The sequence below is a fragment of the Sardina pilchardus genome, chromosome 2, assembly GCF_963854185.1.
Source record: "Sardina pilchardus chromosome 2, fSarPil1.1, whole genome shotgun sequence".
Lineage (NCBI taxonomy): Eukaryota > Metazoa > Chordata > Actinopteri > Clupeiformes > Clupeidae > Sardina > Sardina pilchardus.
In genome coordinates, this window is record NC_084995.1 from 27930054 (window position 1) to 27947607 (window position 17554).

Genomic DNA, 17554 nt, shown 5'->3' on the forward strand with positions numbered 1-17554 from the left:
CTGTGTGAGGTTGAGTAACAAACCCAGCACTACACACTGACGTGCTGTGCAGTGATGATGGTGATGGTGATGGTGATGGGCATGCGTGTGTGTGTGTTGGTGTGTTGCTCCTGCAGACCCGGCTCCATCTCCCCCGGTCAGGGACACGGGACTCTTCCCCGCGGGCGCCTCCTTCACCCCCTACACGGAGCTGGAGGAAGTGCCCATCACCACCAGCGGTGTGCTGCTAACCTCCCTGCATCTTTTACTGCATGACAAATATACATACTCATTACTCACATATAACTGCATGATATTTCAATCCTTGGGGGTAAATTCTGATGTGGAATATTGTACTGAACATACTAGTGACCAACAGGAAGATTATATATTTGCACTGGATTGAACCAGTAGAGTGATACAAGTTGTAAGAAATGACTGAGGAAGCCTAGTCAAGGTGCTTGGTTATTTTCTTAATGTATGTATGTAATGTATGTGATGTATTATTAATGAATGACTTGTACACGTAGACTCCCTGGAGCCCCATGGTGATCTTGAGGGCGAGGCCCCTGACGGCTCCTTCGCCAACCGGAACGGGCGCCACGCCATCGGGCACGTGGACGACTACGGCGCGCTGCAGCAGCAGGTGCTGGAGGGCAAGGGGCTGGTGCAGCGGATGGAGGCGGCGCTGCAGGCCTGCCTCAACATGGCCCTGCTGGAGGCCAGCACCGGCAAGGTAGCGCACCCACCCACCGGGGCCCTCGGCACTCCAGCATTTGCAGTAGCAAACTAGAAAAGCAGTCCCGAGAGTGCAAACCTCCGCCAAGTGAAAACATAACCGCCTCCTGGATCCAAACGGTGATTCCGATCACTCAAATTTAACGGTTTCTTCCTTGGGTCATTTCAGACCTTTCCTGAAAATTTCATAGAAATCCATCCAGAACTTTCTTGCAAACAGACAGACAAACAAACAAACAAACAAACAAACAGACAGACAGACAGACAAACAAGCCCCAGACAGACAAACAAACAAACCCCAATGAAAACATAACCTCCTTGGCGGAGGTAATAACTTCATCCATACACACGGTGAAGATCTCTAGGGCTGTGAAAGCCAACATGATCCTACTAACTACTAACCTTCTGGATTTCTGGATTTCTCCTGCAGGCCCTGGACTATGGGAGTGTGAAGAGTCTCCTCTCTGATACGAAGACCCTGCGCCAGATCCTGGAGGAGGCCAACTCTCTGCTCAAGATGTTCTGGAGGGCTGCCCTTCCCAACAACGAGGGCAGCGGCATGCAGCTGCAGAAGGTGAGAACCAAGACTGCAAGTGGATGGCGTGTTTCACAGTATCACACTTGGTATTTGCAGTTTCAGAAAGTCAAGTATTTGATCCAAGCATTTAGTAAACCAGCTCATCCTAATTAGCAGCCAGGTAGATCAGATCATTAGTGATATCACCTGTGTTAAGTGCACAGGTAGAAGAACATATGACAGGCCTTTTACTTTCCGGAACCGGAATGTGCGTCTCACGACGTGTCTTGCTCTGGACAGGAGCAGACGCTGAAGGAGGAGATCCACTCCCTGCGGCTGCGCATCTCTGAGCAGGAGGACGTCCTGCAGGGCACCATCCAGAGGCTGAGGAGCACCAGCCGCACCAAGGAGAGCATGGAGCACTTCATAGTCAGCCAGCGTGAGTGCTGCCTCTCCTGCCTCCTGTTACAGATTATCCGTCATTTACCGACTATTAGCCGCGGTTTATACTGTACATTGATTTTGCAACATTTCTTCAGCTATGACGTTAATACAGGGGGGCAGTTATTATGGTGTTAATGTGGTTTTGTTTCTTGCAAACCCTGTCCTGTGGCTTATACACAATGCGGCTTATATGCGGGAAATTACTGTATGCTGAATTTGCCCGAGTTTCATTTGCTCAATGAAAATGATATAGTTTATTAATGATAACATTAAAATGGTATATTTGAAGTAGTTTGTTGAAAACGGAACTGTTTAAGGAAGTAAGCAGGGACTGACCTTGCCTGCCCTCCTCTGCCTCTCTTCCCACAGTGTCAAGGACACGTGACGTGCTCAAAAAAGCCAGAAGTAACTTAGAGGTAAGAATTTCTGAATGTATTCACGTTTTCAACGTTATCAAGAGCTCTGCACGCCAACAGCTCTGGTTCAAATATCACTGGATTCTTGGGGGACGTTGAGTTAAGACTTGTCACAGTATAACAACCATTTTGTCCTGAGCAGAATTTTTCAACAGGAGCATCAATGTGGTCCATAGTGTCTACACACAACATGTGTTTCTCCACTCCTCTCCACACATGTCCTGTCTGAGCTATTTTCAGAATTCCCTCCTTGTCTCTGACCTTGCATTTGTCCTCTGTGGTCTCCCCTTCCTTCCTTCCCTCCCTCTCTCCCTCTCTCCCTCTCTCTCCTTCTCTCTGAGCGTATTCCAGAAGAACGAGCTCAGGATTTCCTCCCTAAGCTACTCCTCTTCCTCCCTTTGCCATGGTAACGGTCAAGCACACTGTGTCCCACCTGCCCCTCTCTGCTTGCGCCTGTTTCCTCTTACATCACCGCTTCTTCATGACATCACCTGCTTGGCTCTAACACCCCAAACTGCCCAGAATCTAGTTCTCCTTTTCATTTGCAGTGTTAAATTGACACTTTGACAGCGTGGAAAAGTGTGGAGATTGAAATTAGGAGGATTAAGGTCTTCCCTCTTCCATTGTGAGCTCTCAGTTGAAAGGAGACTTTTGCTGACGTACTGACTCTTGCATTTGTGTGAATATAAAGCAGCTCAGACATAACAGCAGATCATCTCTGGAACTTATGTGATGGGCTGTTGACATTACTTCTGCCTTAACAATGCTGACATGACAGAGCATGCTGTTTAGAAGGACTCAGTTGAGATCAATTTCTTAAGATCTATCCATCAACATTTCTGCCTCCATATTGCTCACCCTTTTTTGACACTCATAGAGGTTTAACGTAGGATTAATATGTTTCAACTAGCTTCGCAGTTCAGTGTATTGAAAGTAATAAAGTAAGTGTTGAAAGACATGTAAGTACTAAGTACCTAACATACACAATGGTCCATGTGTTCTGGGAGTGGCTCAAACCATTTTTGGAAGTGATGGAAAGCCAATAATGTTATTAACCGAATGGGTTGTGCAGTGTTTTGTTGAGTAACCTGTAACATTTGGTGAGATTTTACAATCAGTCCAAAGCTGCAAATGTGAGAGTCTAATACGATATCTCCCGCCCTGTTTTCCCCTCTCCTCAGCTAAAGTCCCCAAAGGTGCCTGTGAGGGGCGTCCTGATCGAGGTGTCCTGAGTCCCAGTGCCTCGGATGTTCCAGCCAGTCAGCGTTCAGCCAAGAAGCGTGGGAGAGAGTGCCTACTCCAAGCTGTTTCCTGTTAAAACCAGCCAGCAAGACCACCACACCTATGGCTCCCAGCCTTAAGCCTGTCTTATCCTGCCCTCTCTGTTCCCCTCTTCTTCTTCTCCTCCTCTTAGTTCCTTCTCTTTAGTATTCTCCCTTCTACTATTACTGTTTGTCTCCTCCATCTATTCTCCTTCTTAGCAACAGAGACTCTTGAAATCTCTTCTGATTGCCTTTGCAAAACTAGGGATGTAGGGATTTGGGTGTTCTCGTAAGGGATAGTGTGCGTCCTAGCAGCCATAGAATGTCTTTTCTTACCTGGCAGCTTATGGACGGTTCAATGTAGATGCATGTTACTCCACTGTTTGTGAAACTGACTAGTGTACACACACTAAACGCCGAATATGCATTTGGTACGCAGTCTGCACACACACAAGTTCTCCTCAAGTCATGAAACTCTGCAGCCATGACACATACACACACACACACACACAGATGTGGTACCTTGAAACTTCTGAAGACAGCTTTGCTACTACCCATTACTGCCCTCGAATCCCTCTGGAGATTCCTCAGGGGTTTTAAGGCATCGCGTTTTACCGCCACTTAAGCGACACCTCTCAAGCGGTCCGAAGACCACTGACAAGGGCATCTCAAGGTCAGGAGGCCTCTCCTCGCCCCTGCGATGAGCATGTGCAATAAGGACTGAAGTTCACTGGATGCAGTAGTACCAGCTTTTTCCCTTTTGCCTGACACTGGAGCTGAGGCGTGTGTTTTATGTAAGCACTAAGAGACCGTCAGTGCAAAATTATTATTAATTACTATTAACTGTCGCAGTGCTACTGACTGAATTGTAGTTCGTAAGCAGTTCTGCATGTGGGAGAGGTAGGAAAAAAAAGGAAAATGACACCGTGTTTGTGTAATGGTAATCGCCAACCTTTGCCAAAGTTTTAACTCCTAATTTCCTTTATTTTTGCCTTATCCATGAGAATCACAACGTCATTTTTGTGACCGATAGAGAAGTTGGCTGTAATTGACCCTGTGCCAACTTGGGACAGCTAATAAGGAATTGAATCTGTCTTATTCTTGGAGAGCATTTTGAACCAGAGAGGCAGTAGCTGTTCAAGGTCTTTGATTATTTTTGCATGTCCTTTTTGGCAAGCCACGCTCCTTACTTCGTCAATGGACCAAATCCAAATTAAGTTAAATAATGATTTGATGAGATTTCAAATTAGATCAACAACGATCTTGTTGAATGCACCTGTGAACCAACAGGAATGCATTTTCAATCTGAATCACTGGATTTAAATATGAATTAGCTACTTTGTTTCATTTGGTTCAGATTGCCATAACATTCCCATTGCATCGACCATTGCAATAGATGTTATATTTTCTCCATGGTTACAAACTTTGGCAGGCCACTGGTGGGACCATAACGTTACTGATGTCATCATCAGAGATACTGTAGGTGTTCCTTTTGAGCTGCTTTTACAACTGTCTCGCTGTACATTTCGCTTACTTGTGTTGTACATAGCTTTTTGTTCTTGCTTTGTTCTGTTGTGTGACTTATCGACATTTGCTGTACATGCAAAATCAATTATCTGGGTAGCTGTGCAATAGCCCATAGTTTATCCTAAATAACTGATGTCAACGCATCATTTTATTAGGAGAAATAGCTTTGAGTGCCCTGTTTCCAATCATGTAAGTATTGATTGTGTTTTGGCTGAAATTGTTTTTGATTTGGCTGCATACTCCTTTTAACTAAACCTTTGATGTAGAGATGCCTTTATCCTGAATGTTCCAGGAGACCATGTGGCAGCACTAGTATTAACTTAGGGCAGAATCACTTTGTTTGCCTTCTAAGGTTAGACAGTATTACTCCAATTTTGCTCCCTGTAGACTAAACTTTTTCCAGGCCTTGTTTGCGCTCCGTGGTGTGCAGGCCTACTGTAATTGTGTTGACAAATCTTCTACTCCAACAATTTGGTGTTAAAAACAAGTGGTTCCTTAGCGTGAATTGAAATGGAGACAAAAGGTACCAAAGTTGTGTAAATATTTAAAGGTGGAAAATGAGCGTAAACAATGCCTCTCTCAGAACTGAAGAGTCCTGTGGCATCGATGTTAACGTGGTGGTTCTGACAACTGTATTATGTGTAAATAGTGTTTTAAGAGTGCTTCATTGCTAAGGCTAAGGATATGCTAGTGTGTTGATGAATAAAGAATGCCGGTACTGGTCCAGTGGTGGGCTGTGTATCTGAAGCTGACCGTTACTACGTGTGCTGCACTGATGAAGATCTGGAGATTAATAAACACAAATGCAACATGTCTCAGTGTCTGTCTACTGTCTGAAAAAAAAACAAGTTTATATTGCTTGACAGCCACAAACTACAGTACATGTAAGTTCAATCTGATGAATATGTACAGTACAAACTCTTAAGTGCCTTTTACCAAAAGAGATGACAAGAGGAAGATGGTAGCAGTTTTCTCTTTAATTTCAAAACAACTGAGACACCCTTACAAAAAATACTACAGTTATGGGACAAAGAACTGCAGTTAAACTACAGTTTTTTGAAGTACAATACAGTGCAATGCACTTTTAGGACAATCATACTGCATTTCTACAGTAAAGTTCAATACAATAGTTGTAATGCAATTTCTTGTCCAAAATCCTGCACATTAACTGAAAATAATTTTGACACTTGAAAAACTGCAGTAATTTTTTGTAAGAGCAGTGACAACTTCACAGAGCTACATTATTATTGAAAGAAATACAAAGTTTTTTCAAAATTCAAGTTTTTCATATTTTACACCATAGTCAGTTTCAGGAACTATATGCAGCCATATTTTTGTTGAGTAACATTTGAGGGGTAAAACGCCATCCAGTGATTACTGGAAAGGTCATGAAACCAACAGCTGACACTTAGCCACTACAATCTGTCAGCAGCCATCACATTCAAAGCACAACCATAAAGTACATAAGTGCAAACAAATGAATATGATGCACCGGTTTAAATACGAAACTGAAAGAGAGAAATCCATCCAAAATACAACTAAATGAAGTTGTGTCTGTAAATGACAACAACGGGCTTGCCATGTATACAAAGTTACATTTTGGTTGAGACGCAAACCGCACAAATAGCACTAGCCTTGACTTACATTTGAAAAAGCTACTTACAGAGGAGTTGCAAAACCTGCCAGAGAACTCAATGTTAAATGGACGGTCAATTCATTCATAAGTGATTGTTGGTTTGGTGCCTGGCTAAATCTAACACCGGATGCTCATCAGCAAGTAGTCCTCTAGTCTATGACAGCGTAGCGTAGCGTAGCCTGTGCATCGTTACCCGGGTTTAACATGCAGTTCCTATGCAATTGACGTATAGATGTACTCCATGCACCTAATTTCACTGGAGTGCTGCTGACTGACTGAGGATTGAGACACTCATCAAAAATGTGCTAAAAGTATAATTGATCCAGACAATAATAAAACCACTTTAGACATGCTATACATGCATTCACAATAAATAGTTCTACTGTATGTAGCAAATCAAACCAACACAATGCAATAAATATATAAAATACAAACAGCAAGAAAACCAAAACATCTGCAACTGTGATATCTGAAAGAATGGCAGAGACTACACTCTCCATCAAAGCATCAGCACACAATGTGTCTACTTCTTAGGTCAAATCTTACGCAAACATCCCTTCTCACTGCCAAAATGAGTGGGTTTAAAGTGCATTTATTATCATGGGCCGATCAAGTGATCAGTATTTTGTATAAATAACTTTATCTGTCTGAATCCACTACACTACGTGTCTGGACTTAACCAGATATGCCAATTAAAGAAAAGAAAAAACGTTTTCTCCTTTTGGGCTGAAATAAATGCATTATAACTTCAAACGCTGATCATCATGCAATAGAACACAACACTAATCTTACAGCTTTCCCACACTTTTTTGGCCTACAAAACCACTGTGAAACAGCAGAGACACCCAAACAATGTCACCGACACTCAAGCTCACGGCCTTCTCCTCGAAGAACTCTATTGCTTAAGCATCAGACAGAAGCCCTTGTAAGCTATTTTACATTGCAAAAACCATGCAATCCAAACACCCACGATTACAGTCACTAGGTGCAGTATGCCCTTAAGTCCAGAAAACATCCAACATATTTCAGAAGCACGTCAGAATGCATCTTGTGTGTTTTCCTTAACAGAGCAGATGTCAGAAGCCTGGAATTCTGGAGTGTCCGGATGCAATCAGCAGTCGGCGAGAACAACAGAATGCAAACACGTGCTCACACCGAGCCCCTTCGGGTACACACATGCACACACATTTAAATGGGCTTGTACAGCAAAGAGGTTACGTATTTCTTCTTATATCTGTGTGTAGCACTTAGGACCATAACTCCATCCTGTGGAAGAGAAAGAAGAAATCGATATTGATAGTCTGTTCTCAGCTTTCAGTATTATTACCTCTGCCAAGGAGAATGTGTGTGTGGGGTTGGGCCTTGACTGTGCTGTCTGCATGCCCTTCTAGTTACTGTATAATATTATGGCTACGATGTTGATGACATAAATGATCACAGTGGGAAGTCTGATTGTAGACTTAAACCATAAGTCTCTTAGACCTACATACTTGTAGAAGTATACAAACGCTTGGCTTAGAGCCAAGACTCCAAATGAAAATATGTACATTCTTGTTACACAAAAATAAATAAGTTGACATTATTGAGAAACAATGTACTTTCAACTGTTAACATGGGTTTGTGAATGGGTTTGAAGCTGTTGGTCTACCTTAATTGAAAGAGCATAAAGATGATTCAGCATGACATGGTTTGGCTCTGGCAGCAGGGCAGGATCACACTGTATAAGGAAATGTGAAGCATCACTTGTAACAGCATTGCAGTTTTGCAGTAAAATTTGACTCGATACAGGAACATTTGACACAAGGCATAATGACTGATGAAACTCACGGATATGTTTGTGTCCTTGTTCAAGATGACTTGTAAGAGGTGCGGAGGAAGAATGGGCGGGGCTTTGAAGCGTTCCTCCGGTCTGAACATGTACACTTCCTGTCCGTAAGGACCAGGAGGCGAGCTGGACAGGTCTGACCACGGCACAAAAAGTCCTCATAAGCGTTCTCTCACAACAGGATATCTTGCTAGTTTCAAGCATAACCACAACAACAACCACAAACCACAGCCTATAGAGCTATAATTGCCGTGACATACCTGAGGTGTCGGAACATTCCAGAGAGTCCACTTGCAGAGCGTCGAAAACCTCAAAGTCAGACTTCTTCACCTCAATCAGATTATTAATGGTGCCCAGCTGGCTGGTGACTATAGGCTGAGAAAAGGACAAACAGGTCAGTCATAACATTAGGATTGATTATATGAATGGTGATCAGACTGACCTACCAAGGTTTTAACTATTGAGGAGACGCAAGTCACATAAATTACAATATGTGCCATTATTTAGTTTGTAGCACATAAATAGCTTGATTGAATCAGACCACTTCTTAAATTGAGATTGAGAATTGGTCTGGGGATGCTTCATTCACTCTCGAATTTCAACCATACACTGGTTCCATCATAACAGGCATTGAAATGAAACCTAAATTTATCAAACAAATTCTAACCAAATCTTTTTGGAAGTAAAGCCAACACATTATTCTTGTAAACTAAACAGATCCGCTGAAGAAACTCAAATGTGTTCACAGATATCACTGGGTTCCCCGAGGGGACACAAATCCGCCATTGAGTGAAAATTGTTATACGGACGGCACTTATATAACTCTCTTCTACTCCTCAAAGCACTCAAAACACTTTTTCCCATTTCAGCCCTCACATTCCCACACACACACTCCTAGAGCGATGGCAAAGTCTGCCATGCACCGCGCCGACCTGCTTATGAAAAGCAGTTTGAGGTTCAGTGTCTTGCTCAAGCAGAGTTCTACAGGGTCGGGAGGACTAGAACCAGCAATCTAGTAAAAAGACTTCTCCACCTCTTGCACCACTGCCGCCTATCACAGCACCAACATGTGCTATCAAAGTGTCATCGTCGTCAATTGTATAAGTATAGTACTGTATATACAGTACACTCTTTTGATCCCGTGAGGGAAATTCGGTCTCTGCATTTATCCCAATCCGTGAATTAGTGAACACACACAACACACAGCACACAGCACACAGTGAACACACAGTGAGGTGAAGCACACACTAACCCGGAGTAGTGAGCTGAATGCTCAACAGCGGCACTCGGGGAGCAGTGAGGGGTTAGGCGCCTTGCTCAAAGGCACTTCAGCCGTGGATAATTGATCTTGCACATGCTGTGCTCATGTTTCACAACACTCACTGAAGAAATAAACCTGCAGTTTTTGTCACGCACAACACGGTTTAGAGAGGGACACTAACCTCTGACGGGTCATGGACCCACTGTCCATCTACGAAGAACTTGTACTGGTGCTCCCCCTCAGGCAAATCCAGGATGGCCACAAAGTCATTGTGGCTTTCATTGAAGCACACAAAATACAGACATTATACGTCTATGACAACTTGAAAAAGGGAGTTTCTCTCAAACTACAGGCTAACACAAACAGAAGGGAGTTTAAAATCACAGAGGCGGAGATCTATAATTGATATAGGCTACCTCTTAATGAGAGGAATTTTGGCGCTCCAGTTATTGAAGGAGCCTGTAATGTAGACCTCCTTTCCTCCTCCTCCCCAGCGGATCACTGTAGGCCTGGCCTGAGGACTAGTCTTCACCATGTCTTCTAAGTCTGGGGTGAAGTCTTTATCTCCAGGCCCCTAAGAGACACAATCATATATAAATAGTCCCCAAGTATGCGACGTAGAGGACACGGTAAAATATCACTCCAACACAGATTTTTCTATTTCAAAGAAAAATAATATATTTAATATAATATGTAGTACTGCCAGCCAAGGTATAAACACATATCCCACTGTCAAACAACCGCTAAGCGCTAAAGTGAAGCTCAAGAACATTCCAAGGCGGTGCCTATGGAAAGGCTCCATAAGTAAAAGCAAATCCCAAAACATGACTTGGACATGATTGGTGTGGTATTCAAGATGTGACTCATAAATAACGAGGCACAAAGATAAGAGGGGTTATGCTGAACTCCCATGCATTTTTTATTTTCTGTTTTTTTTTTTTTTTTAAACCCCACTTCTGTCTCCTTTAAGTGTTGGGTGGGGTAGGCTTACTAACAAACTTGAATTACGAAAACTACCCCACTGTCTTGACATGACAGCTGACAACTGAACATATTCTACAAGTCACTGCGTTACCTTCGACGTATTGAAGATGTTAGGGTCATCAGTGCTGTCCACCATCTTACAGGGCTCCAGATCTTTATGGTCGCCAGAGCTGTCGGAGCGATGGGCTTTTGCTCCATGGCGATCACCAGACATACGATCACTGGTATTCCCCATGCTGAAGTGCCAACCTTAAGAATATTTATACGTAAGTTAAGAATGGCCAGCCAACATCCAAACTGACGCATTTGAGGAAAACAGTAGCAAAAAGGTATCAGCTTTGAATGGTAACTCAACATCAAGTTTGAATGTAACAGAAGCCTTATTAAACAGGCCAAGAGTAACTTCTAAAAAGATAATTGTGACATTTTGCTGTCTTTCACGTTTAACTTTAACTGTCCATGCATCCATGCAATACCAAGATATTTACAGTTGTGCAGTGTAAATACACTGTACATAGATGTGCTAAAGTTGACTAAAAAGGAATAAAAAACATATTTTGGAAATGGCAAAAGTTGCTAAATTCCTAGAGATTGGCATGGTTTGATTTGCATTGAGAGATGCTCGTATGGAAAGTACCCTATGCCAATCGAGAGATATGGTGGGTATATGATATGTGGCTATTTCAATTCCAAAAGCCAAGGGAACTTTATCAGGATGCATAGTATCCTGGATCCAAGAAATAAATCTGCCTCCCTCTTTGGGAATTTTAAGGGTATATTTATGGCCCCTGTATTTTAAGACAGAACATTTATTTATTTATTCATTTACGGTACACTATTCAATTAAAAAAGAAAATTGGTTTGTATTGTTGTTTTTTATTCCTATTTTTATTCAACTTCAGCATGTGTATGTGCAAGGTATGTAAACTTATGAGCACAACTGTGCATTTGCTGGATAGTTTAGGGACCTAAAACAACTAAACTAGTAATGTATTCCACTATGATGGGCAGTGGCTCCTTTCTTTTAGGTCTATGAGTGGCTCATGTCCTTTGCTACATGGGGTTAATGCTCATTGCCCAAACACCAAACTGATTAATTAACAACAAACGCCGACTAGCCTTACGACTGTAATGTTAAGACTTGGGGACTAGAGAAAGTCAAATGGCAGATGATGACATACCATAACAATCCTTAGAAACAATCAACCAACTGAAAAGATGACTTGTTTGGCAAGTCCGACACTAAGGCGGTTAATGCTACCAGATATGGAAATCTGACAGCTTGAGCATTATAACAGCCAGAGCTAGCAAGCCACCTGTCAACACCTTCAAACGTTACTCCGTTATCTACGACGTTGAATGTACAGTAGTGTTGCTTCACTGTGGTACAAGTTGCCGAAGTATTAACAATATACTCTATGATAAACGCAAAGCTGGAGTGGAAACATACAATATGTTAAACGCATGTGGGTAAAACGCACATAAAAGTTAAAAGCAACATTACTTTCGTCGTGTGGTAGAAGCCAGACTGGGCAGCAGCAGAAAGGATAATGTTAACGTTAGCGTTAGCTAAAGCTAGCTAGCTATGAGTATTTTTAGCAGTGTGGTAAGCAAGCTCAAAATGGCTCTTTACTTTTTGAATTCCTATTAACTAACGCAACATTAGCATACATTTCAGTAATTGTATTAGATGGAAAGCTAGACTTACCTGTAACTTCAAACAATTGTCAATGTATTCCCTCACCGAGGCCTTCCTTCAACTTTGACAACATTCTCCTAATGCCAACACTGTACGGCAACTACAGAAGTTCAAAAAAGACTTCATCATTAGAAAACGCCATACGCAAAAACATTCTCCCAAAACACAGTGTACTGTATTCCAGCCAAGACAATTGAAAAAGAAATGTTTCAAAATAAATGTATCATAAAAACATAATGATTTTATTATTATTATTATTATTAATAATAATAATACGTATTATTATTATTATTATTAGCCTATTATTATATTTAGTCAATAATAGGCTATTATTAGCCTATTATTATTATTGAATCAAAGTCTAAAACATGTCTACTGAAGCTGTATCATGTGACAGCATTTTTAGGAAGAGGGAATCATTCCTTCACAATCTGTATAAAGGTAGGCCTACAGCTATGGCAAATGGTAAAACAATATTGTTATGCTCTCCAAGTGGATTCCATTCATGCAGGCATTAGGGTGATTTAGAGAAAATGTGAATAGAACAACATTCAGATGTATTACCCTTCAGTTGGTGACCTTTTAAGATATATGAGGGCTAAACAAAATCATGAATGTACACCTTAGCCTGATGTGAGAAGCATGGTGGATGGTGGATGTAGGGCAAGCCACCAGGGCTGAGGTAAGTTGTATTGCATCTGTAAGATTTTAAAGTTTGCCTTGATTTTGTGACCTCATTCTATATGGTTCCATAGTGTAGAACTAAAGAGACTAGGCAGCAAATTAATCTGACTTATTTAAGTTACTTAAATGGGTGAATTCAAAAGTAAACAGGCAACAAAAATGTTATAGGCCTAAATCTGTCTTGGCAAATTTTCAGTTGAATCTAATTGGCAAATTCTCAGTTAAATGTTGATGTTCGTAGAAATTAAATATCTTGTGTGTGCAGCAATTCCGAGTTGTGATTTTTGCACATGCATATTAGTGTATATTGATCATGGAAAATTTGAAGGACACAGGTATCTCCAGTCCAAAGATGTCGGCAAAAAGATGTTCACTTCACCATTCCACAATGCACATTATATCCTTGAAGAGGGTAAGATGAGCAATTTTTTTACATTCTTCATCATTCTGATGTGTCAAAGAGATTTAAATGAATAGGCTTAGGCTTAGGCTACATATAAAAAGCATGCAGAGGCCATGTCATATTTATTAGTGAAGATTCTTTACTTAAAAAATTGCACGTGTTATTTCAGAATGAATAGTAAAATAGCAAGGATTATAGAGATTTTATTCATATGAAGGAGCCAAACATGTCAATGTGCACTTTGAAGTGCGCTGTCTGTGACATGTAAATATTATGTGTGGCCTTGGTTCCTGTTCCTGTTCCTGAGTGCGCTAAGAGTGCTGTAAGCGCTTCGTTTCCGTAGCTTTAAATACAGTATGTAGCAGAGTGCTGATAAAGAAAGGCAGCAACAAATAATTATGCAAGCAAATGCCGCCCTATTGCATGATGGCCAGGGTAGACTTATCTGCTGGAGCGTCTCTCCTCTCAGACTTTCAGGTGTCTGGCATCTATAACCTGAGGGCCAACCAAGGACCTTGGTTTCTGACATGGCCCTGCAGTACCTGATCAAAGGCTCAGTGTCACAGTCACAATGGAGTGGGTTACCGCTGAAGTCAAGTGCAGTTACACTGAATGAACTGACAGTGGCAGTGCTGAGAGTGGTTATGTTGTTTAGGTCCACGTACAGCCGTAGCACTGAGGGAGGTAGGCGTAGGCCATTCAAAGACTTGATTCTGTTGCCTGAGAGACGAAGGTCTGCCAGGTTCTTCATTCCCTGGATGTTAGTGACAGTGTCAATGTAATTGTGGCTCAGGTCCAACATCTCCAGAGTCTCAGGAAGATACAAGAATACTTCATCTGATAGCTGATTCCACCCAAGGTCCATTCTCTTGAGGCTTTTGGGCCAGGCTACAGTACCAGGTTGTGGCTCCAAATGAATTTTGTTGTGACTTGCAGTGAGGTTAGCTAGATCCTTCATGTGGCTTATTTTATTCCCAAAGATCACTAGATGCTCAAAATGGTTATAATCGATTGCAAGAGACTGCAGTGCTGGGAATGGCATTTTACAGTGTGGGAACATATTTTTGTCATCTAGATAATTATGAGAGACATTCAGAGTTGTCAGGTGTTTTAAATTCTCTGACATTGGACAAGGAAAAAAACTTTCACCGATATGTATGGCAGATAAACCTGTCAAACATTCCATGAATTTATTTAAGGTTGGTTGTGGTTCAAAAATCAAGAATGCTTCATTGTCAATGTCTTTAACTGACAATTTTTTTAGATGACATCGTTCAAATGTTCCTAGAGCAATATTGCATATTCCCTCTGCATGTAGTCCCTCTATTATCACCTCCTCTAGGTTTGATTTCAGGGCATACTGTATTACCGAACAGTATGCCCCACTAACCGACAGATCCTGCAATATCAGTTGTTTAATATTTGACTTCAATATAGTATCATTTATAAACAATGCCACGCTAGTTTGCCGCAAATCCAATTTCATTAGTTTCAAAGCCTTTGTTGAATTGCAAATATCGCTAAGCATCAAATACATTTTGTCAAATTCCTGACAGTTTTCTGCCTCCAGGGTCACCAAGTCCATGTTTTTAAGGGCTTCCAGAGATCCTGGCTCATACTCTTTTATTTTCCCTGCGACCAGATGGACTTCTTTAATGTCAAGTTCTTCAGTTACTTTAACCGGGTTCTTCTGGATAGAAACAGCATGTGAATTACCCAGCTTCAGCCTCTGCAAATGTTTAAGAGAGCCAAAAGAGGGCGCCAACTGTATGACCTCATAGGCGTTGTTTGAGATGTCCAGGTATGTGAGAGCAGGTAGATGTGTCAAAGGTAAAGCAGAGATCTCAGGTAGGTCATTGTGAGAGATGTCCAGGTACTCTAAAACTGGGTTGTTTTGAAATGCCAGTGGGTTCACAAAACTAATTTGATTGAACTGAAGATAGAGCTTCTGTAGTTTCTGTAAAGTAGAGAACATGCTCTCTGATATAGTCTTTACATTGTTATGGGATAGGTCCAGAGACGCAGTATTAGGAGGAGTGGAACAGCTCACATCAGGGTATGTGGTTGATGAGCAGTTCACTACAAGCTCTATGTCTGTGATGCACTTCGCCTCCATCATCATGGTCATTATCGCCACCAGGGTCCGAGCGCTCCACAGAAAATATAAAGGTCTCATCATTCTGAACAACATAAATTAGACATGTTTGTGAAACAATTCCATGTTATGGAAAACATTACATTTAAATAATAATAATAATAATAATAATAATAATGACTTTTTGACAATATTTGGTGGCAGATTTTCATATGATAAAACTGATTAAAATTAAGTCTGTGATCTCATGTACAGAGCCTGACTGGGTGTTAATACAACATTTTTCTTGAGAGCGCAAACAAGGACTGTAAAGAGCAAATAGCTGCATTTGAGTATTGAGTTAGGATCACAGATTCTACCTTATCATGACTCTTAGTGTCATTAGTGTCACACATGTTCACAGCATACTGTATCATAAAGTTCACTGCTGATTAGGATTTTATTCTCATTAAATTCATTCTTACCGTGTCAGATGTATCTTTTGTAGGGGCAGTCATCAAACACACAACACTCTGGGTCTGGGAAGATAGTGGAACTGGACATCACATGAATACATGTATTTCTCGAAAGAGAAACCAACTTGTAGGCAGTACATTGTTCTCCTTGTTGTATCTCCTTTGTTTTAATGATTCATGGTGGGAGAGACTATATTCACAATGTCACCACAGCACACTTGTGCATGTCATTATCATTCAAAGAGAATGTTAGAGATTATGTGATTTTAACCGTTTATTTAAGACAAATACCTTAAAATCTCAAAGTATTAAGCCAAAAACACAGTCATTGTCTAAAAGAGTATCTCTCATCAGGTAATGACAAACAGGTGAAGATGATGTACAAGAAAGGCACTTTCCATGTTAAGACAAATTCCTCAAGATGCACCGTTGTTAGATAGCAGAGCCAACATAATTTCTTTTCTTTTTTTGGTCACATATTTTTATCTTGCCCTTCTCTTAAAATCTAGGAGTGCATTATACCAATCTATAATTTGTTATTCGTATCAGATAGATTTTTTGGCACACACTGGTAGCAACTGTCTTCGCACTATCTTTGCATGCTCCACCAAAAATAAATCGGTTTGGTTCTGAGCTGTAGTTGTTGTGAACCAGTCAGCGTGTCATTGTACAGTTCAGTTATGCATGCAACCCTTGATGATGCATATTAGGTTCCATTCAAAGCTGGTGAAATATGGGATTCACTAGATAGCACCAAGGCTCAAAGAATTCAGAACAGAACAGGTTAAAGAACCAGTTCTCTGCTGGTCGAAAAGTGTAGTGTACTGTTGTACCTTGAATGTTGCATGGGTGTAACCATTCCCTGTGACATCAGTGCTCATTTGTGTGCTTCTGTGACTGATGAGAGATGTGGTGGGCACCTGCACCAGAGGTCAGGTGAGTTCACATGTACTTCAGCATGAACGTTCAGTTACGTGTCTACTCAACACTCCACATCCACCTCATAACCAACTAGCAGTCTACTATACACATTTCTATAAACATCATGGGTTCAATATTTGCAATAAGTGCTTAGCAGTGATGCTTTGTAATATCCTTAACATTAACAACCAAAAAGGGGAGGAATTAAGATGAAGTGTGTGTTTTGTATCAGGCCACAACACTTTCAAGCTTCCAAGTTTCAGTTCCCATCTGGCAAATAAAATTGAAACATTAACTCAGAACCCCCATAATAATAAGCATGCTCTGTCAGCACTTCCATGTGGCAGACGATGCTGACAGATTGCTGTTGCTGGCCATGTCCAAATGCAACTACCCCGGTCCAAACACCTAGTTCAAAACTATCATTACTGGTAATTAGCTTTGGTAACTAACTTAACACACACGCAAAGTTAACTTGTATAACCAGCACAAAGTTGAGACATGTAAACAATACATTAGATACATTACATTACATTACATTTGATCCACTTAAGAAAACATTAAAATGTGGTGTACATAGTTAATTTACACAAAACCCTATCTTATATTGATAATGATCAAACAACTAAGTATTTAACCAAAAACCCACACAGCCAGACCATTTTTTTATGGAATGACCATTCACACGTAACTGCATGAAACTATGCC

At 41.2% G+C, this 17554-nt stretch overlaps 3 protein-coding genes across 6 annotated transcripts in view; 1 reads left to right on the forward strand and 2 right to left on the reverse strand.

The window, feature by feature from the left end:
* Positions 1-5696, forward strand: part of LOC134068529 (myomegalin-like) — a 55853-nt gene extending 50157 nt beyond the window's left edge. For 2 of the 4 annotated variants that reach the window (XM_062524231.1, XM_062524207.1), the window contains 7 exons: positions 117-218; positions 510-715; positions 1148-1291; positions 1535-1673; positions 2048-2094; positions 2446-2500; positions 3276-5696. In XM_062524231.1, coding sequence (XP_062380215.1) covers positions 117-218; positions 510-715; positions 1148-1291; positions 1535-1673; positions 2048-2094; positions 2446-2500; positions 3276-3412 — 830 coding nt within the window. In that variant the 3' untranslated portion in view covers positions 3413-5696. The remainder of the gene's footprint in view (positions 1-116; positions 219-509; positions 716-1147; positions 1292-1534; positions 1674-2047; positions 2095-2445; positions 2501-3275) is intronic. The other 2 variants (XM_062524216.1, XM_062524224.1) reach the window with 2 other exon arrangements.
* A 148-nt stretch (positions 5697-5844) lies between these two features.
* prkab2 (protein kinase, AMP-activated, beta 2 non-catalytic subunit) lies at positions 5845-12423 on the reverse strand. Its single transcript, XM_062524242.1, has 8 exons — positions 12298-12423; positions 10681-10838; positions 10022-10179; positions 9787-9880; positions 8605-8719; positions 8347-8480; positions 8168-8236; positions 5845-7785 (listed from the first exon to the last, which is right to left on the reverse strand). Exons 2-8 carry the CDS (start codon positions 10822-10824, stop codon positions 7708-7710), a joined length of 792 nt encoding a protein of 263 aa, XP_062380226.1. The 5' UTR covers positions 10825-10838; positions 12298-12423; the 3' UTR covers positions 5845-7707.
* Positions 12424-13562: 1139 nt separating this feature from the next.
* LOC134101811 (toll-like receptor 2) lies at positions 13563-15984 on the reverse strand. Its single transcript, XM_062555628.1, has 2 exons — positions 15935-15984; positions 13563-15555 (listed from the first exon to the last, which is right to left on the reverse strand). The coding sequence occupies exon 2, from the start codon at positions 15552-15554 to the stop codon at positions 13647-13649; it is 1908 nt and encodes a 635-aa protein (XP_062411612.1). The 5' UTR covers position 15555; positions 15935-15984; the 3' UTR covers positions 13563-13646.
* Between the last annotated feature and the right edge of the window lie 1570 nt (positions 15985-17554).